Here is a 20,990-nt window from a genome sequence, read left to right as displayed (position 1 = left end):
GGGAATGGGGTGTGGGTGTTTGGATACAATTTCCCTCCAAATCTTGCCTATTGTGGAGAGATTTTGATTAGGCTTGGAGGAGGGAAATTGGATCCCTCCAAATCTCTCCCGCTCCATTTCCCTCCACCCTCATTTGATATCCAAACAAAGAATTTTAAATCCCTTACTCTCCCTTCCTTTCTTTTCCCTCCAAATCCTTCAATCCAAACATACCCTAACTGTCTCATGGATCCTATGAATTCTGGAATGCGACTTCCAGAAAAGTTATTCCCGCTTAAGTCCAAGTGAGTTATTCTATACCTTTTTTTACTTTTGCTAGTGGAGTCTCAAGTCTTTCGTCTTTCGTCTTTCGTCTTTTGTCTTCGTCTTTCATTGCAAATGTAACATCCATACCAACCAAAGTTTCTACACCAAGTTTTACGTTGCAAGGTCCATTTCAAATGTGTATTGACATATTCATATGGACCCAAGTCAAGGTCGTCTTCTGTTTCCCTACAACCCTTTCACAATGTTCTAAATTTGTTAAAGAAGGTTAAGAGTTTTCACTTCAAAAGATCGAAATAAGGTTACAAAAATTCTTCGTAATGGCCTCTCCCGGCTGTCCCGAACTAAGGTTACTAAAGGCATTCCAGTAGCTAGCACCACCATCCAGTACCCGAATTCCTCTAGGATACACGCTCTTTCTTTCATTTCAGCAGCGTCTTAGGATCATCACCAACTTTCCGGCCTCCTTCCACATCCTCTTTGTCATACCATAGTCAAAACAATCTTACATTCTTGCAAGATTGGTTCAATAAATTAACCAATCTGTTCATTAAATTGACATCATCACTGAACAAATGACACAATTCCATAAATTCCAGAAACACACTTATCTGAAACTGAAAATAATACTAAAATGCATATTACAATGGCATGAAGTCCATATGTTACACAATACATCAGAGTTCAAATCACATAATGCAGGTAAAGGAAGGAATACATACAAATCATTATTTATTAACAAGATATATTATGCATCAGAGTACTCTTGTGGATCGGAATTCATACCAACTATGTTTAGGAATTCTCATTAAACTTCCTCTTGAACCTGTTCACCCTCACTTTCACTGGCACATAAATTCTATCACCAAGCTCCTCAACATACCGAAAATATGCTTCTCTCCAACTTCTCTTTATTACCAAAGTTCCCACCACGCCCCAAAATCCGGTAGCAACACCAGACATTACGGCTAGGATGAACCACAACTTTTCATATTTATCTTCTTTATCGACATGATGTTTTCCAGTGGTCGGATTAACATTTGTCGAACTTGGTGGAGGCTCAGGTTTAGTGCAGCTTGGCAAGGGAAATTCGCATAAACCTGAATTGTTGGCATAGATTGATGGGTCATCAAGAGTTTGGAGTTGACTACCTTTTGGAATTGGCCCATGTAGGTTGTTGTTGGACAAATTTAACTTGCTTAGCCATGATATGGAAGCCAAGCTTTGGGGTATAGTCCCTGAAAGATGGTTATTCGACAAGTCCAAAGATTCAACCGTCTTCAGATTGCCAATATTTTCAGGAATGTATCCTGTAAGATGATTATAAGACAAGTTCAATGCAAATAATGCGGATATGTTTGTGAGCTCCTCTGGTATTGTGCCGACTAAATAATTGCTCGAAAGGTCGATGATGGACAGACCCTCTTTTGTTCCCGTGGTCACTTCAACTATTCCCTTGATAATTTCTTCGATTTGTAGGCTTATATCACTAATAACAGCATCAGTTCTTGTAAATGGAATGGAGCCTAAACAGGGAGGTATGTGCCCTGTAAAATGATTCTCCCCAAGTTCCAATACTAAAAGCGACCCAAAATCACAGAGCTGTGAGGGAATGGGCCCATTAAAATGATTTCCTCGAAGACTCAGGACTTTCAATTGATTATTCGGGAACAATGGCTTTCCAAACTGTATTTCACCAGACAGCATGTTGTCACTGAGGTCAAGCATCCATAAGTTGAATTCGAAATCAAAGTTAAAAAGTGAAGAAGCATTATTTCCATCCGAGATTGTCCCCGATAGCAAATTTGAGGATAAATCTATCACTGCAGCAATAGGATGTTGTCCCAGCCATTTAGGTATTGTCCCGGTAAGGAAGTTGTTGTGAAGGTCCAGCAACTCCAAGTTAGGCCCATCATGTTGCGGCAAGGACCCTATAAGAAAAATCACTGTGAGAAAAAGGTAGGAACTAAATTCATGAGTTAGTATGGTATTAAGTCCCAACATTGGGCGCAAGTCCTATGCCACAGTTTATTGCTGGTTCCTAGAAACCGGACCGGTATAGTATCGGCTTTAGTCCTTGTATAGAATAAGTACCTATCAAATATTGGCTGTGTCGGTTAATTTTCCGCAAACATCAGGCCAAATATCGTTAATCTTTGACAACCTTTAAAAAAAAAAAAAAAAAAAAAAATCAATGCGGAAAGGTGAAAACCCCTTACGCACGGCAGACATTTAATGTAACGGTTTCAAGAAAAGCTTGATATTGAACCTGTAAGTCGATTGCCAGAAAGATGTAATTGTTCAAGATAACTCGAGTTCCATAGCCACTTGGGCAATTCTCCTGAGATGCGAGTATAGGAAAGATCCAAGCTTTCAATCCAAGTTTGATTCTTTAACCATTGGGGAAACACCGTGTTTATCACACAAGAATGGGCATTAAAAACACTAAGTTGAAAGGAAGGTCGCCAGTTTAAATTTTGGTCGAGATTGAGATTAAGATTGTTGTAATTCATATCCAAATATGACAATTTGGAGAGGTTACCAATGCCGAAGACGGTACCTTGGAGGGAGTTTGATGAGATGTCAAGGTGCTCTATCTGAGTTAAATGTCCTATAAAGTCTGGAATTGTTCCGTTCAACATATTCTTGGATAAATCCAAATACTTCAAAGATGTCAAATTCACAAAAGATGCAGGAACTCCACCTTTAAACTTATTGTATGAAAGATCAAGGTGATACAAGTTTGTGAGTTGTCCCAACGAAGACGGCAAACTACTACTCATGTTCATCCAATAACCACCTAGACCAAGGTATTCCAAGTCAAAAGCACTGCACCCAGATAAACTCATAGAAGGCTCCAGGATATCTCCTTGGGTAAGACAATTTTCGGACAAATCCAAGTATTTGAAGTTGCAAGGATTTCCCATAATCCCCATAATCCCACCTTCCACATAATTAAAGCAGATATTTTTACTCAAATCAAGAACTTCAAGACGCCCCATGGCTCTAAGCCAGAGCGGGACCGATCCACTGAAAGAATTGTCACGGAGAGAGAGAGATTGTAGGGAAAGCATACTTTTAAAAATCGATGGAAGTGGACCTTCAAAGTCATTGGACCGAAGATCAAGATGTTGAAGAGTGGGGAAATATGTATTAGAAGTATTAGATATTAATGCCTCGGATAAATGCGAGTTATGTAAAGCGCAATTAGATAGGCTAAGTGCCGAAAGAGAAGGAAGTGTGCTGAGCACTTTAATTGTGTCGTGTGCTTGGTACAGGTTATGTCCGCTCATGTCAAAAGACTGCAATTTTAAAAGACCAGATGCCCATCCTAAAGCCTTACCATATAGATTTTGTTCACTGCAGAGAGTGTAATCATCAGCATAATCAACATCAACATGAAGATCAAGGTGTACTAAATTTGTGAGGTTGCCAAGTTGAGGGGGAAGGAGACCAGAAAAGCTAGCAGAAGAGAGATTTAGATACCTTAAATGCCTCAAAGAACCTATGAATTCTGGAATTCGGCTGCCAGAAAAGTCATTTCCGCTTAAGTCCAAGTGAGTTAGGTTCTTTAGCTCGAGCAAAGCCAAACTTAATCCAGAAGATAACATGGAAACTTGGGGATAAGGCAGACAAGAAGCAAAGACGGTCCGGAGATTCAACTTGACAACATTGTGAGTGACATTGTCACAGGTCACTCCATGCCATTGACAACAATCTTCACCAACCCATGACGAAAGGCGGTTCATAGGATCTTTGCTGAAGGACTGTTTGAACTTTAACAAAGCTTGTTGTTCATCTTTTTTGCACCTTATGAAGCCTAAGGATTCAGGTTCTTTGCCATGGACACATGGTGATGCATGGAACACCTGCAAAATAACAATGACAAAGAGAAAGTAGGATCTTCCCATCATATTAAAAGGAAATGAGTTTGATTATTCTATTTTAGTGGAGTTTTCTGATAAGTCATCTTATCTTAGGAAGGTGCAAAATATATGAAGATATTTTTAAATTAATTTGGCACATACATTGCAAAATTCTGACTAGAATGTGTATTTGATGTTCATATGGAGCCAAGTCAAGGCCTTATCTTTCCTGTAAGTCATTGTAGGGTTCTAAATTCATTAAAAAGAGAGTGGGCCACATCGACAAACACCCATAACGAAAAAATTAGAGATTTACCCCATAAAATCAAAATAATTTTTATCATAAAACCAACTGATCGATAGACAAAGACTAAAGAATAACTCATATATAAATATTTCACAAAATCTCATTGAAGACGGACGATATCCGTCACAAGCTTGTGATGGATACCGTTTCCTCTCACAAAATGCCCATTGAGAGATGAGTGGGAAGACACGCGTGTAAGGTGCCCCACTTGTCCCTCTCTCTCCCTTTTTGTGAGAAGTCGCATGCTAATGATGAATTAGAATTACGTCAGCAAAGATAACTGTTTCAAATAATATCTTATCTTGAACATTCTACGTTGAAAAGTCTTTCCTAAACTCCTTACTTTGCAAATGTAACATCACTTACATCCATATCAATGTATATTGACATTCATAGGAGCCAACTCAAGGCCGTCTTTTGTTTCCCTACATACCTTTTGCACAGTTCTAAACTCGCTAAAAAGGGTTAGATGAGTTACATCCACAAGGAGAAGAGAGTTCTCACTTATCAAAAGAATTTTCATAATAGATCCAATTGGTTATACAAAGAGTAGCTCAATGATTTATAGATTGACAAAGTATTCATCACAGCGTAGTATAATTCCTATATCAAATTTTGTAATTTTACATGTTAGATATAGGAGGAAATTATGCATCAATATCGGGTGTTGTAAAAATTGATGCTATTTTTTAGTAATACTCTCCCCGTCTAAAGAATTAGTACTAGTAGTCTAGTACATGCATAAGTTTGAAAATAATATAACATGCACTTTTAGAATTCTGAAGTAATCCTGTTGAGATAAGTCGAATTTCGAATTACTCTCCGTGAATTTTCGTATATGGCAAGTATATTCATGTCAGAGTATTTGATTGTGTAGTAGACTAAAATTCCAATGCTTTATAACTTATAAGTGCAAGAAAATGAAAGGAAAACAGTTGATACCTCTATATCTTTTGCAGCATACCTATACAGAGCAATGAAGCATGCAATTCATAAGGAATCCAGCTTGTTTCTCAGCATTGAACGGAAAATAGTTGATACCTCTATATCTTTTGCAGCATCTCCCAGTTTTCCACTTGTTTCTCAGCATTGTTTTTGCTTCTTGACTTTGTAAGCAATCCAGCTTTGTGATAAAGAGGCGGTATGGCGCAAAAAGCTGTATCCAAAGGAATTCTTAATCAGAGATTACATCATAAACTTCTTTTGAACAAAGCTCAACAGTATTCCTATCTCCTCAGCTTGTTGTATTTGTATAAGACGGCCTCACATGTAAAAATGTCATTTACGAGCTTAATCATACGACTCCTAAGCAATCTTAACTGAATTCATTCTAAACAACATTTTTTAACAGAAAATTAATATGCATGTAATTAACAAGCATACATCAACATCTAATTAAAACAACTAATTGCGTCATTAACTCTACGAGCACTCTCATAACAAACCAACAAATAATGAAAAACCCTTGAATCATTTCCAAAATCAAACCTTTTACTGGTATCAATAAGGCAATTAATCATTGTTATAGCATCCGGGCATTGTTCAATTCCAACCAATTTCCTCAAATTATTTCTATCAACATCAAAACCCGTCAAGATATGAATCAAAACACATAAAGAATCAGCATTAAAGTTAAACTCAGTTTGTTTTTGGGAAGATTCATAGTATTCCAATGCAGATAAAGGTTGATTCTTTAACTTCAATAGCTTGTTTATTTCATTTAATTCAGACGAATGAACAGTTTTTTGATGATTTTCTGAAGTGGGTAATTGGAAAATTGCATGTTTTACAACATCTTGAGTTGATTGATTATAAATAGGAGATTGTAAAATGGGGTTTTGGTAAATGGAGGGTTTAACAGTCGAAAGTGATGATAGAATTACAGAAATTGGTTTATGTGTTGAGTTAGTTGAGTAACAACGCAGTAATTGTGAGGAAATACTTACTGATTTTGGAAAAGCATTCATCTTTAAGATGATGATGATTCTGGCCTTCTGGTAGTGAGTTGGTGACTAGTGAAGAAAGAATTGTGATTTTGTGAGCTTTGTTCTTAATGACACGGCTATAAGTCTGGTCCCCCGGGTCTCTCATGAGTCGGGTCAATGCGGTTTGAATCATACCGGGTTCAGCTTGTTTCGGATCGACAGCTGGTTTGAGTTGGTTAATGTTCATATCGGGTTATTGTTGAACCGGGTCGTAATCGGGTGATCGTAGATCTGGCAAACGGGTCAAACAGGTCGGGTTCAAGTTGAGCCAATTCGGATCGGTCAGTTCTGGTCCATCTTATTAGCAGGTTAGTTTGGGTCGGACCGGGTTGTTTTGGGTTTTGAGTGTTTTCTGGATATGTTGGTCACGTAATTTCCGGGTCAAGCGGGTCGGGTTATTTCGGGTTAATGATTAAGAGAGAAAAAAAATATGTTTAGTGTTGTTATTCCCTATATTTAGCACACGATCCATTATCCTACATTGCTTGAAAATGGCAGACCCAAAAATGACATGAACTTGACTTCACCCAATCTGATCCTACCCATTCTTGCAAACACGAAAGTGAGCCGATTTGAACTACACTTGACAAAGCTGACCTGACTCAAATAACCTCGACCAGTAGACCTGGCAAATTAAAATTGACAAAAATAACCCTGTAAATGGAGAATTACACTTAAGATACTGTCAAAATATATGGAATGTTTTAGTTGACCAACTTTAATATATTCCATTCTTCCCTTATTGCAGCCTTCCTAAGTCCCCTGTCTCTCTTTACTTGCTGAACTCGTACGTGCTAAACAAACACAGTGTGATCCCGAACTACGTCACCAAGACCACAACCTCTACCACCGTCCCAATAGTGACTACATCCCAGTAGGTGGCGGCTCCAACCTGGTTTTGTATTCAAACAACAATATCCTGGTCCCTAGCCCGTGTCCATAAATTCCTAAATATTGAACACACATAATGAAACCCCAGTACAGATGCTAAAGCCAAAGGCAAAGGCAAACTCAAGGCAAGGGCAGCCAAAGGGCATAGCAGCGATAGCGGTGTCAAGGCAGCAAGGACAGACACTGAGCTCAAGGAAAGCCTTATGTTAATGAACCAACACCATGTTGATAGTTTGATACTATTAATTGTTCAAGCTGAATCTGATATTGAAAACGTTACTAAAATGTAGTATATTACAATAACAGCATGAAGTCGGTATATATTACATAGTACATAATGCGGTAAAACAGAAGGAATTACTATATCGTTATTCATTACAAAGATCTATTATGCATCATTGTTCTCGTATATCTGAGTTCATACCAAATATTTATTTAGGAATTTTCATTGAACCTCCTCTTGAACCTATTCACCCTCACTTTCACTGGCACATAAATTCTATCGCCAAGATCCTCTACATACCGAAAATAAGCTTGTCTCCAACTCCTCTTTATCACCAGAGTTCCGACCACGCCCCAAAATCCGGTAGCAACACCAGACATTACGGCTAGGATGAACCACATCTTATCATATTTATCTTCTTTCTTGACATCATCTTTTTCAGCGGTAGGATGAACATTTGTCAAACTTGGTGGCGGGTCTGGTTTAATGCAGTTTGGCAAGGGAAACCCGCATAAACCCGAATTGCCCGCATAGATAGAGGGGTCATCAAGAGTTTGAAGTTGGCTACCTGTTGGAATTTGACCATGTAGGTTGTTGTTGGACAAATTCAACTTGCCTAGCCATGATATGGAAGATAAGCTCCGTGGTATAGTCCCTGAAAGATGGTTATTCGACAAGTCTAAAGATTCAATTGTCTTCAGGTTGCCTATATTTTCTGGAATGTGTCCGGTTAGGTGATTATATGACAAATTCAACCCAAACAATGTAGATATGTTTGTGAGCTCCTTGGGTATACTGCCAACTAGATAATTTCTTGAGAGGTCAATAATGGATTCACCCCCTATTGTTCTGGTGGACAATTCATTTATTCCCTTAACAATTACGTTATTTTGTAGAGAGGTATCAATAATATAAATACCACCACCAAATCCCACAGAGCCTAAACAGGACGGAATGAGTCCGGTCAAAGAATTTTGAGCGAGATCCAATACTTGAAGCGACTTTATTTTGCAGAGTTGTGAGGGAATGGGCCCATTAAAATGATTTCCTCGTAGACTGAGGAATTTCAATTGAGCATCGGGAGATACTTCTTTAAATTGTATCTCTCCCGACAACATATTGTCACTAAGATCAAGCGTGAATAAGTTTTCTCGGATATTGAAAAGTGATGAAGCATTATTTCCATCAAAGATTGCCCCAGTTAGCTTATTTGAGGACAAATCTATCAATATTAATGTGTCCAGCCATTGAGGTGTCCCAGTAAGCGAGTTGTTGTGAAGATCCAGCACCTCCAAGCTACAACTATAATAATGTCCATCACAAACTATATGTTGCGGCAAGGATCCTATAAGAAAGTTATAATTGTTTGAATAAATAAAATCACAAGTTACCATGGTATAATATATATCTAACACAATTATCTCCGCCTGTGAGTGTTTTCGGGCATTTACAGCCGGTCCCAAGCCCGGAGAAAGGAAGAGGGTTGCGGTAGGTCTGTGACATCACTGGACTCTCATTAGATAACTTTTTGAAATCAAATTGATCTATAAACTCATAGTAGAAAATAAAAATCATGTATCTTTCTTAAAAGAAAATTCTTGCATATTCTAATAACACAAAAACGAAATAATCTAATTTCAAAACATGTATTTTCTCTTCAAAATATTCGAAATTCGTAATTAATTTATCGTGATTTTGTGAATTAAGTTTTCCAAAGTTGAATCTGATATAATTTTATTCACGGACAACTATGCCTCATGATAAGTTGAATGGTTAACTATGTTTCAAGAAAAAAACTATAAATTGAACCTGTAAGTCGATTTCCAAAAAGATATAATCGTTGAAGAGAGCTGGAGTTCCATAGCCATCCGGGCAGCTCTCCTGAGATGCCCGTATCAGAAAGGTCCAAGAATTCAATCTGAGTTTGATTTCTTAACAATTGAGGAAACCCCGTGTTTATGACACACGAACCAACATTAAAAGATCGAAGTTGAAAGGGAGGTCGCCGGTTTAAACTCGAGTCAAGCTTGAGATTAAGATGGTTTAAACTCAAATCCAAATACGACAATTTTGAGAGGTTACCAATTTCGAAGACGGTACCATGGAGAGAGTTTGATGAGATGTCTAGGAGCTCTATTTGGGTTAAATGTCCTATAAAATCTGGAATCAATCCGCTCAACTTATTATTTGACAAATCCAAATACGTCAAAGCTGACAAATTCACAAAAGATGCAGGAATTCGACTTTTAAACTCATTGTTTGAAAGATAAAGGTGATTCAAGTTTGTGAGTTTTCCTAACGAGGACGGCAAACTACAATTCATCAAATTATAACTCAGATCAAGGTAATTCAAGTTTGTAAATTGTCCCAACGAAGACGACAAACTACCATTCATCTTATTATATGATAGAACCAGGTATTGCAACTCAAAAGCAGCACACCCTGATAAACCCATAAAAGGCTCTAGGATATCTTCTTGGATAATATTATTGACGGACAAATCCAAGTGTTTGAAGTTGCAAGGATTTCCCATAATCCCCATCAACCCACCTTCAACATAATTAAAGACATTGTAACTCAAATCAAGAACCTCGAGGCACTTCATGGCTCTAAGCCAGAGCGGAACTGATCCATTAAATTGATTTTCAAAGAGAAAGAGGGATCGAAGAGAAACCATATTTTTAAAAACAGATGGAAGTGGGCCTTCAAAGGCATTTGACGAAAGATCAAGATGTTGAAGAGTGGGAAAAAATGAATAAGAAGTATTCCCTGTAAATGCCTCACATAGATGCGAGTTGTGTAATTCGCAACCAGATAGACTAAGTGCTGAAAGAGAAGGAAGTGTAATAAGCACTTTAAATGTGTCGTGTGCTCGGGACAGGTTACAGACGCTCATGTCTAGAGACTGCAATTTTAAAAGATCATATGCCCATCTGAAACTTTCACTATGCAAAACATTTGGTCCTAAACATTGATCATGAAGATCAAGGTGTACCAGATTAGTGAGGTTGCCAAGTTGAGGCGGAAGGAGGCCAGAAAAGTTAGTCGAAGAAAGATTTAGATACCTCAAATGCGTCAAAGATCCTATGAATTCTGGAATGTGACTCCCAGAAAAGTCATTCCCGCTCAAGTCCAAGTAAGTTAGGAGCTTAAGTTCGAGCAAAGCCGAACTTATTCCAGAAGATACCATGGAAACATAATAATCCGGCATACAAATTATATCATCGAAATGATCATCATAGTCATAATCATCATCAAAGTAATTATAATGTGGCGGCATAGTACGGAGATTCAACTTGACGACATTGTGAGTGATATTGTCACAAGTGACTCCGTACCATTGACAACAATCTTGACCAACCCAAGAAGAAAGGCGGTTCAAAGGATCTTTGGTAAAGCTTTGTTTGAACTTTAACAAAGCTTCAAGTTCATGCTTTTTGCACCTAACGAAGCCTAAGGATTCGGGTTCTTTGCCAAGTCCATATTGTGATGAATGGAACATATGCAAAAGAACAATAACAAAGAGGAAGCAGGTTCTTCCCATAATACTAAGTGGAAATTAATTAGTTTTAATATTCTGTTTTAGTGACTGATATCTTCCAAGTTTTCAGTGCGTGGTGCTTTAATATGTGAGGATCAAATACATGTCTTTAGTATGTACGGAAAGTTGAAAAGTCTTTCATCGGTCGTCGTCCGTCGTCTTTCGTCTTTTGTCTTTCCTAAACTCCTTATCAACCAAAGTTTCTACACCAAGTTTTACGTTGCAAGGTCCATGTCAAATGTGTATTGACATTGATATGGACCCAAGTCAAGGTCGTCTTCTGTTTCCCTACCACCCTTTGGCATGGTTCTAAATTTGTTAAAGAAGGTTAAGAGTTTTCACTTCAAAAGATCGAAATTAAATATATTTCTTCGTAAAACTAACTGACAATAGAAAGAGTAGATCGTTTATTTATAGATTTTGAAGTGTGTATAGAAAGAGTAAGCATCAGTGCCAAGTATTAGTAATACTTTGTCTAAAGAAGATTTGCTACTTATAACTTGTAAAATATTAAGATTACTCATGCTAAATTTATTAGTAGACTATACAAATAGTTGTATACAACTGATAAATGATTTGAGCTTTTATGTGGAGAACATTTTACTAGCTTAAAAAGATTGTGTATAATCTCAATTATATTTGTATTGGATGTACTATTCTCATATACATCAGGATATATAGTTGGAGACATTGATTTGAAATAGCGAATGGTGAAAGGGTGGTTATATGGATGGACTTTCAAATTACTCGCTAGCCGCCACTAATTTTCCGACATGGTGAATATGCAGATTGCAGTAGAAATAGTTTGACTTCGCATTTCTAGTAAAAATGGATACTATAGTTCAACTTCTCACAGTATTCAGTGAGCAAATATCACCTTATTGGTCTTTTATGAAACCGTCTCACATGTGAAAACGTCATTGCAAATTTAATCATTACCGTATTTTGTTACCAACCCATGAAGAAAGGCGCTTCTTAGGATCACTGGTGAAACTTTGTTTGAACTTTAACAATGCATTGGTATCTTTTTTACACCTAATGAAGCTTAAGGAATCAAAGTTCATTGGTATGTACACATAGTGAGGATTGGAACATTTGCAAAAGAACAATGACAACCAGAAACGAGATTCTTCCCATCATAGGAAGAAGGAATCAATTTCAAAGATTAAGTGGAGTTTACTGTTAGTTCATCTTATTTTAGGAATGAAGATGGTACTTTAACCTCTAAGAAAAATTGAAAAGTCCTTTTGTCTTCCTAAGACCTTTCTTAGTTAGTGTCATACTCTCAATATCAAACAAACTTTCTAAACCCAATATTTACGTTTGAAGAGTCAAAATAAGATGCATTGCAAACATCCATATCAAGTGTGTATAGCCATTCATATCAAACAAACTTTCTTGAGTTCCACGGCCATCCGGGCAATTCTCCTGAGATGCCCGTATCAGAAAGATCCAATTGTTCAATCTGAGTTTGATTTCTTAACAATTGAGGAAACACCGTGTTTATGACACAAGAACGAACATTAAAAAATCGAAGTTGAAAGGGAGGTTGCCAGTTTAAACTCTGAGTCAAGATTGAGATTAAGATGGTTTAAACTCAAATCCAAACACGACAATTTGATTCATCGAAGTAAAAGATAGATCAAGGTAATTTAAGTTTGTAAGTTGTCCTAACGAAGACGGCAAACTACCATTCATCGAAGTAAAAGATAGATCAAGGTAATTTAAGTTTGTAAGTTGTCCTAACGAAGACGGCAAACTACCATGGATGTGATTTTTTTACTAATAGAAATAGAAATACATCCAATCCAAATACATTTCTACTAATAGAAATAGATTTCTACTAATAGAAATAGAAATACATTTTTTTACTAATAGTATTCATCCATCCAATCCAAATACATTTCTACTAATAGAAATAGAAATACAACATGGATGTGATTTGTTTATCATTTTCTTCCATAAATACAACATAGATTCATTTCATCAAAAAACTCTACTCCTAAATTTGTGGAGGATTACACAATTATTATTCCAATTAAGAGAAAATTAAAAACAAGAGATCCATAAGGGGAGGACGGATAATGGTATAAGAGATCCTAGAAAAAAGTTGGAAATTTTTAACTAAAAACTGTAAAAAATTTATCCACAAGCTCCCTTGACTCTACCAGTGGGCGGTGGCGTACTAATACTCTAACATTGTCCATGCATAAATCCCTTGGTAACTTACTTAGCACAACATGAATCGCATTATCACACCGGTCAATACGTGACTCCAAACATAACTCGTAATGTTAACTCTACGTCTCTAAGCCACGGAAATTTAACACTGATGACAATGCAAATATACCTGAAAGGCTAGGCTTTCTTCGTCATCATCCACGATTTCTTGTTTCTTCCTTATTAGTAAAAGATCATCTTGAAGAAGCTCTTTGTAATTAGCAGACAAGTCTACCCCAACCAAGGAAAGCATTGTCAGTTAAACCATACCTTTAAATCAAGGGTAAAAAAGAATTTGAACGCCTAAAAAATTAAAATGCAACTCAAAAATTTTAAAAGCTCAAAAAGATTGCGTATAATCTCAATTATATTTGTATTGGATGTACTATGCTCATATACATCTGGATATATAGTTAGAGACATTGATTTGAAATTGCGAATGGTGAAAGGGTGGTTATATGGATGGACTTTCAAATTACTCGCCAGCCGCCACTAATTTTCCGACATGGTGAATATGCAGATTGTCTATGGTACATGACAATAATCTTTGTAGTATTGCAGTAGAAATAGTTTTGACTTCGCATTTCTAGTAAAAATGGATACAAGGCTGTTCGGCTCTGTATCTATTGCGGTATAGTTCAACTTCTCACAGTATTCAGTGAGCAAATATCACCTTATGGGTCTTTTATGAAACCGTCTCACATATGAAATCGTCATTGCAAATTTAATCATTACTGTATTTTGTTACCAACTCATGAAGCTCAAGGAATCAAGTTCATTGGTATGTACACATTGTGAGGATTGGAACATTTGCAAAAGAACAATGACAACGAGAAACAAGATTCTTCCCATCATAGGAAGAAAGAATCAATTTCAAAAAATTTAGTGGAGTTTACAGCTAGTTCATCTTATTTGGAAAAGAACATGGTACTTCCTAAGACCTTTCTTACTTAGTGTCATACTCTCAATATCAAACAAACTTTGTAAACCCAATTTTACGTTTGAAGAGTCTAAATTAGATGCATTTCAAACATCCATATCAAGTATGTACAGCCATTCATATATACGAGAAAACATCACCGAGTAATGACTTTCTAGACCCTTTGCCACGTCCACAACGACAAGAGAGAGTTCCACTCCATACGGACTAAGGAGTTTTCGTTGTAGAACCTAACCATCTTAATACGCAATGGTTTCTGATAATATAGCAAGTTCAAATATAATCCAATGATCTCGACCCATATCCGTCTCGCCCAATTCCAATTCCAATTCCAATTCCATGGGTTTCCCAAATGCTATTTTGGAATTGGATTTGGAATTGAATTCAAACATTTGAATTTCTACAATTGAAATCATGAAAATGAAATCAATTCCGCGTTTCCAAATACTACCTCAAAGTATTTCTATCAATGTCAAAATCCGTCAAAATATGAATCAAAACACGTAAAGAATCAACATTAAAATTAAACTCAGTTTGATTTTGGGCAGATTCATAGTATTCCAATGCAGATAAAGGTTAATTCTTTAACTTCAATAGCATATTTATTTCATCTAATTCAGAAGAAAGGCCAATTACAAATATGTAAAAATGGTATTTTCTTACTAAATTTGCAATGCATCTAATTTAGACTCTTCAAACCGTATTTTTAATAGCATATTTATTTTCTTACTAAGCTCAAAAGCATTTACAGAAAGGTTGATTCTTTAACTTCAATAGCATATTTATTTCCTCATGCGGTTTTATTTTCTTACTAAATTTATTGAAAGGCCAATTACAAATATGTAAAAATGGTATCAAAAAGAGTAAAATAGGTTCCCTTACCTGATCAGGATGTGGTAACCACCAAATTCATTGGTCTACCACAAGAAACCATTTCATTCTTCAACCTCAAAGCTTCAACAATATTGCGATCTTTCATTCTTCAGCCTTGTGAAGGAACCCAACCCTTCTCTTTCATTTCCCTCAACAACTCACAAGCCCCATTCACATCACCATTCCTCGAAAATGCTCGAACTCCACAACCATACAAACAAGCATCTAATTCCAATCCCCTCTCCTTGGCCTTCCGAAAAACCTCCACAGCCTGCCCTGGCTTCCCTTCTTTCAAACATGCCCTCATCATCAATCGAATCGTCTCACAATCACCAAAAACTCCTCCACCACACAACCTATCATACAACTCCCAAGCCAACTTAATTGAATTCATTCTAACCAACATTTTCAACAGAAAATTAACATGTAACAAGCATACATCCATATCATTCTCAACCATCCAATTAAAACAACTGATTGCATCATCAACTCTACGAGCACTCGCATAACAAATCAACAAATAATGAAAAACCCTAGAATCAATCGCAAAATCAAACCTTTTACCAGTATCAATAAGGCAATTAATCATTGTTATTGCATCCGGGCATTGTTCAATTCCAACCAATTTCCTCAAATTATTTCTATCAACATCAAAAGTCAAAACCCGTCAAAATATGAATCAAAACACATAAAGAATCAACATTAAAATTAAACCCAGTTTGATTTTGGGCAGATTCATAGTATTCCAATGCAGATAAAGGTTGATTCTTTAACTTCAATAGCATATTTATTTCATCTAATGCAGAAGAAAGTTCAGTTTTTTGATGATTTTTTGAGGTGGGTAATTGGGAAATTGCATTTTTTGTAACATTTTGAAGAGTTGATTGATCATAAATAGGAGATTGTAAAATGGGGTTTTGGTAAATTGAGGGTTTAACAGTCGAAAGTGATGATAGAATTACAGGAATTGGTTTATGTGTTGAGTTAGTTGAGTAATAACGTAGTAATTGTGAGGAAATACTTACTGATTTTGGAAAAGTATTCATCTTTAAGATGATGATGATGATGATAGCCTTCTGGAGTTCTGGGTAGTGTGACTAGTAGAGAAAGAATTGTGATTTTGTGAGCTTTGTTCTTGTTTGGAGATTTTGAGGATGACACGGCTAGAAGTCTATAGGCGGGCAGTTCGCAATCGGGGTCCCCCGGGTCTGTCTTGAGTCGGGTCAAAGTGGATGACTCATACTGTGTTCGGGTTGTTTCGGATCGACAATGGGTTTGAGTTGGTTATTGTTCATATCGGGTTATTGTCGAATTAATCGGGTGATCGTAGATCTGGCAAACGGGTCAAATAGATCGGGTTCAAGTTGAGCCAATTCGGATCGGGTCAGTTATGGTCCGTCTTATTATCAGGTTAGTTCGGGTCAGATCGGGTTGTTTCGAGTTTCTAGTGTTTTCCGGAAATGTTGGTCACGTAATTTTCGGGTCTATTAGGTCGGATTATTTCGGGTTCAAGTCATTTTCGGGTTAATGATTAAGCGAAAAAAAAGTATGTTTAGTGTTATTCCCTATATTTAGCACACGAATGGCAGACCCGAAAATGACACGTACTCTACTTAACCCAATCTGATCCTACCCATTCTTGCAAACACGAAAGTGACCCGATTTGAACTACACTTGACAAAACTGACCTGACTCAAATAACCCGACCAGTAGACCTGACAAATAAAATTGACAAAAATAACCCTGTAAATGGAGAATTACACTTAAGATACTGTCAAAATATATGGAATGTTTTAGTTGACCAACTTTAATATATTCCATTCTTCCCTTATTGCAGCCTTCCTAAGTCCCCTGTCTCTCTTTACTTGCTGAACTCGTACGTGCTAAACAAACACAGTGTGATCCCGAACTACGTCACCAAGACCACAACCTCTACCACCGTCCCAATAGTGACTACATCCCAGTAGGTGGCGGCTCCAACCTGGTTTTGTATTCAAACAACAATATCCTGGTCCCTAGCCCGTGTCCATAAATTCCTAAATATTGAACACACATAATGAAACCCCAGTACAGATGCTAAAGCCAAAGGCAAAGGCAAACTCAAGGCAAGGGCAGCCAAAGGGCATAGCAGCGATAGCGGTGTCAAGGCAGCAAGGACAGACACTGAGCTCAAGGAAAGCCTTATGTTAATGAACCAACACCATGTTGATAGTTTGATACTATTAATTGTTCAAGCTGAATCTGATATTGAAAACGTTACTAAAATGTAGTATATTACAATAACAGCATGAAGTCGGTATATATTACATATTTACATAATGCGGTAAAACAGAAGGAATTACTATATCGTTATTCATTACAAAGATCTATTATGCATCATTGTTCTCTTGTGTATCTGAGTTCATACCAATTATTTATTTAGGAATTTTCATTGAACCTCCTCTTGAACCTGTTCACCCTCACTTTCACCGGCACATAAATTCTATCGCCAAGATCCTCTACATAGCGAAAATAAGCTTGTCTCCAACTCCTCTTTATCACCAGAGTTCCGACCACGCCCCAAAATCCGGTAGCAACACCTGACATTACAGCTAAGATGAACCACAACTTATCGTATTTATCTTCTTTCTTGACATCATCTTTTTCAGCTGTAGGATGAACATTTGTCAAACTTGGTGGCGGGTCAGGTTTAGTGCAGTTTGGCAAGGGAAATCCGCATAAGCCCGAATTGCCCGCATAGATAGTTGGATCGTCAAGAGTTTGGAGTTGTCTACCTGTTGGAATTGTACCATGTAGGTTGTTGTTGGACAAATTCAACTTGCCTAGCCATGTTATGGAAGACAAGCTTTGTGGTATAGTTCCTGAAAGATGGTTATTTGACAGGTCTAGCGATTCGAGCGCTTTCAGGTTGCCTATTTTTTCAGGAATGCGTCCTGTTAGATGATTATACGACAAATTCAAAGCAAACAATGTGGAGATGTTTGCGAGCTCCTCTGGTATTGTGCCGACTAAAAGATTGCTTGAGAGGTCGATGATGGATTGGCCCCATAGTGTTCCGGTGGAGACGTCAAGTATTCCCTTAACAATTTCATCAATTTGTAGACTTGCATCACTAACGACCACTTTATCAGAATTGTAGTCAAATGGCATGGAGCCTAAGCAGCGAGGAATGTGCCCGGTCAAGCGATTCTCTGCGAGTTCCAATACCATAAGTGATCCAAAATTACAAAGCTCTGAGTGAATGGCCCCATAAAAGTGATTTCCTCGTAGACTGAGGATTTCCAACTCAGTATCCGAAGGCACCTTTCCAAATTGTATCTCTCCGGACAACATGTTGTCACTGAGGTCAAGCACCTCTAAGTAGACTCCAACATTAAGAAGTGACGAAGCATTATTTCCATCAGAGATTTCCCCTGTTAATAGATTTGAGGACAAATCTATCACTTGAAAACTTTCTAAATTGCGCAGCCATTTAGGTATTGTCCCAGTAAACAAGTTGTTGTGAAGGTCAAGCCACCACATCTTACTGTCAGATAATTGTTTCGGCAAGGATCCTATAAGAAAAGTTATTGTCAAAAAATTGTAAAAAAAAATCATCATAGGTTTCGAGGATGGTATAAAATAGCAATAACGGTCACGAATCACGCTTATATACTAGATGTAATGGTACAACCAACACCAGTCTATCCTACTTTTTTTTTATCGGTCTTTCTTCCGGCTTTATTTGTCCTTGTATCGGCAAGTATTTATCAAATACTACCCTGGTAGGTTAAAATATGAGCTGGATCGCCTATTCATAGCAAAAAAAAAAAAAAAAAAATTATATGAGAAAATAAAGGTGTGGAAATTGAAAATCTTTTACCAATTTACATAACAGATCGCATATTCATGACCGATTTTTATTATCATGGTTCAAAGAAAAGCTTGCCAATGAACCTGTAAGTTGATTGCCTGAAAGTTTTATTAGTTGAAGAGAGCTCACGTTCCATAGCCATCTAGGCAATTCTCCTGAGATGCCAGTATAGGAAAGATCCAACTCTACAATCTGAGTTTGATTCTTTAACCATTGAGGAAACACCGTGTTTATCACACAAGAATGAACATTAAAAACTTGAAGTTGAAAGGGAGGTCGCCAGTTGAAACGCGAGTCAAGATTGAGATTAAGATTGTTGAAATTCATATCCAAATAGGACAATTTTGAGAGGTTACCTATGCCGAAAACTGTACCTTGAAGGGAGTTCGTTGAGATATCTAGGCAATCTATCTGGGTTAAATTTCCTATAAAATCTGGAATCAATCCGCTCATCTTATTTTCGGATAAATCCAAACACTTCAACGCTGACAATTTCACAAACGATGCAGGAACTCGACCTTTGAACTCATTCTTTGAAAGATCAAGGTAATTCAAGTTTGTGAGTTGTCCAAGCGAAGACGGCAAACTACCATTCATCATATTACTTGATAAAGCAAGGTATTCTAATTCAAAAGCAACACACCGAGATAAACTCATAGAAGGCTCTAGGATATCTCCTTGGGTAATTAAATTACCGGACAAATCCAAGTGTTTGAAGTTGCAAGGATTTCCCATAATCCCCATAAACCCACCTTCCACATAATTAAAGAAATTGTAACTCAAATCAAGAACCTCGAGGCGCCTCATGGCTCTAAGCCAGAGTGGAACTGATCCATTAAAAGAATTGCCACCAAGAGAGAGGGATCGAAGAGAAACCATCTCTCTAAGAACAGATGGAAAAGGACCTTCAAAGGTATTCCTCCAAAGATAGAGATGTTGAAGAGTGGGGAAAAATGAATTAGAAGTATTCCCTGTTAATGCCTTAGACAGATGCGAGTTATGTAATACGCAATAAGATAGGCCAAGTGCTGAAAGAGAAGGAAGTGTATTGAGCACTTTAAATGTGTCGTGTGCTCGGGACAGGTTATAGCCGCTCATGTCTAGAGATTGCAATTTTAAAAGACCAGATGCCCACCCGAACCCTTCACCATATAAAAGATTTTGTTCATAGCATTCATGAACAACATGAACATCAAGGTGTACCAGATTAGTGAGGTTGCCAAGTTGTGGGGGAATGGGGCCAGAGAAGCCAGCTGAAGAGAGATTTAGATACCTTAACTGTCTCATGGATCCTATGAATTCTGGAATGCGACTTCCAGAAAAATTATTCCCGCTTAAGTCCAAGTGAGTTAGGAGCTTGAGGTCAAGCAAAGCCGAACTTACTGCAGATGATACCATGGAAACTGCATACATGGGCATACAATTATTAACATCATAACCTGCCCAATAGTCATGAAAGTGTTGTGGCTGACTACGGAGATTCAACTTGATGACATTGTGAGTGACATTGTCACAGGTCACTCCCAGCCACTGACAACAATCTTCACCAACCCATGAAGAAAGGTGATTCATAGGATCACGGTAAAAGCTCTGTTTGAACTTTAACAAAGCTTCAAGTTCGTGCTTTTTGCACCTAACGAAGCCTAAGGATTCGGGTTCTTTGCCAAGTCCATATTGTGATGAATGGAACAAATGCAAAAGAACAATAACAAAGAGGAAGCGGGTTCTTCCCATAATACTAATTGGAAATTAATTAGTTTTAATATTCTGTTTTTGTGACTGATATCTTCCAAGTTTTCAGTGCGTGGTGCTTTAATATGTGAGGATAAGATGCATGCTAGTGGAGTGGTGAGATCAAATACATGTCTTTAGTATTTACGGAAAGTTGAAAAGTCTTTCGTCGGTCGTCGTCCGTCGTCTTTCGTCTTTTGTCTTTCCTAAACTCCTTATCAACCAAAGTTTCTACACCAAGTTTTACGTTTTAAGGTCCATGTCAAATGTGTATTGACATATTCATATGGACCCAA

General features: G+C 37.4%; 3 protein-coding genes and 1 long non-coding RNA gene across 9 annotated transcripts; all 4 read right to left on the bottom strand.

Moving 5' to 3' along the window:
- Positions 1-873: 873 nt before the first annotated feature.
- On the bottom strand, positions 874-6,476 carry LOC141606774 (receptor-like protein EIX2). Of its 5 annotated transcripts, none has more exons than XM_074426069.1 (4): positions 6,384-6,476; positions 5,380-5,593; positions 2,534-4,133; positions 874-2,195 (listed from the first exon to the last, which is right to left on the bottom strand). In XM_074426069.1, exons 3-4 carry the CDS (start codon positions 4,011-4,013, stop codon positions 1,060-1,062), a joined length of 2,616 nt encoding a protein of 871 aa, XP_074282170.1. In that variant the 5' UTR covers positions 4,014-4,133; positions 5,380-5,593; positions 6,384-6,476; the 3' UTR covers positions 874-1,059. The 5 variants fall into 5 exon arrangements, with proteins under 5 accessions (XP_074282170.1, XP_074282171.1, XP_074282172.1 ...); XM_074426070.1 differs by having other exon boundaries at positions 5,402-5,593; XM_074426071.1 differs by lacking the exon at positions 6,384-6,476 and adding an exon at positions 5,926-6,366.
- Positions 6,477-7,582: 1,106 nt separating this feature from the next.
- Positions 7,583-11,141, bottom strand: LOC141606771 (receptor-like protein EIX2). The gene is made up of 2 exons (XM_074426062.1): positions 9,346-11,141; positions 7,583-8,881 (listed from the first exon to the last, which is right to left on the bottom strand). Exons 1-2 carry the CDS (start codon positions 11,078-11,080, stop codon positions 7,749-7,751), a joined length of 2,868 nt encoding a protein of 955 aa, XP_074282163.1. The 5' UTR covers positions 11,081-11,141; the 3' UTR covers positions 7,583-7,748.
- A 1,734-nt stretch (positions 11,142-12,875) lies between these two features.
- LOC141606779 (uncharacterized) lies at positions 12,876-16,448 on the bottom strand. The gene is made up of 2 exons (XR_012526821.1): positions 15,120-16,448; positions 12,876-13,528 (listed from the first exon to the last, which is right to left on the bottom strand). It is a non-coding gene; the product is annotated as an uncharacterized LOC141606779 (long non-coding RNA).
- A 907-nt stretch (positions 16,449-17,355) lies between these two features.
- Positions 17,356-20,889, bottom strand: LOC141606773 (receptor-like protein EIX2). 2 transcript variants are annotated; one of them, XM_074426065.1, is made up of 2 exons: positions 19,047-20,889; positions 17,356-18,664 (listed from the first exon to the last, which is right to left on the bottom strand). In XM_074426065.1, exons 1-2 carry the CDS (start codon positions 20,695-20,697, stop codon positions 17,529-17,531), a joined length of 2,787 nt encoding a protein of 928 aa, XP_074282166.1. In that variant the 5' UTR covers positions 20,698-20,889; the 3' UTR covers positions 17,356-17,528. The 2 variants fall into 2 exon arrangements, with proteins under 2 accessions (XP_074282166.1, XP_074282167.1); XM_074426066.1 differs by having other exon boundaries at positions 19,338-20,889.
- Positions 20,890-20,990: the final 101 nt, after the last annotated feature.

The sequence above is a fragment of the Silene latifolia genome, chromosome 10, assembly GCF_048544455.1.
Source record: "Silene latifolia isolate original U9 population chromosome 10, ASM4854445v1, whole genome shotgun sequence".
In the NCBI taxonomy this organism is placed as follows: domain Eukaryota; kingdom Viridiplantae; phylum Streptophyta; class Magnoliopsida; order Caryophyllales; family Caryophyllaceae; genus Silene; species Silene latifolia.
This window is presented reverse-complemented; position numbering and strand designations above follow the sequence as displayed.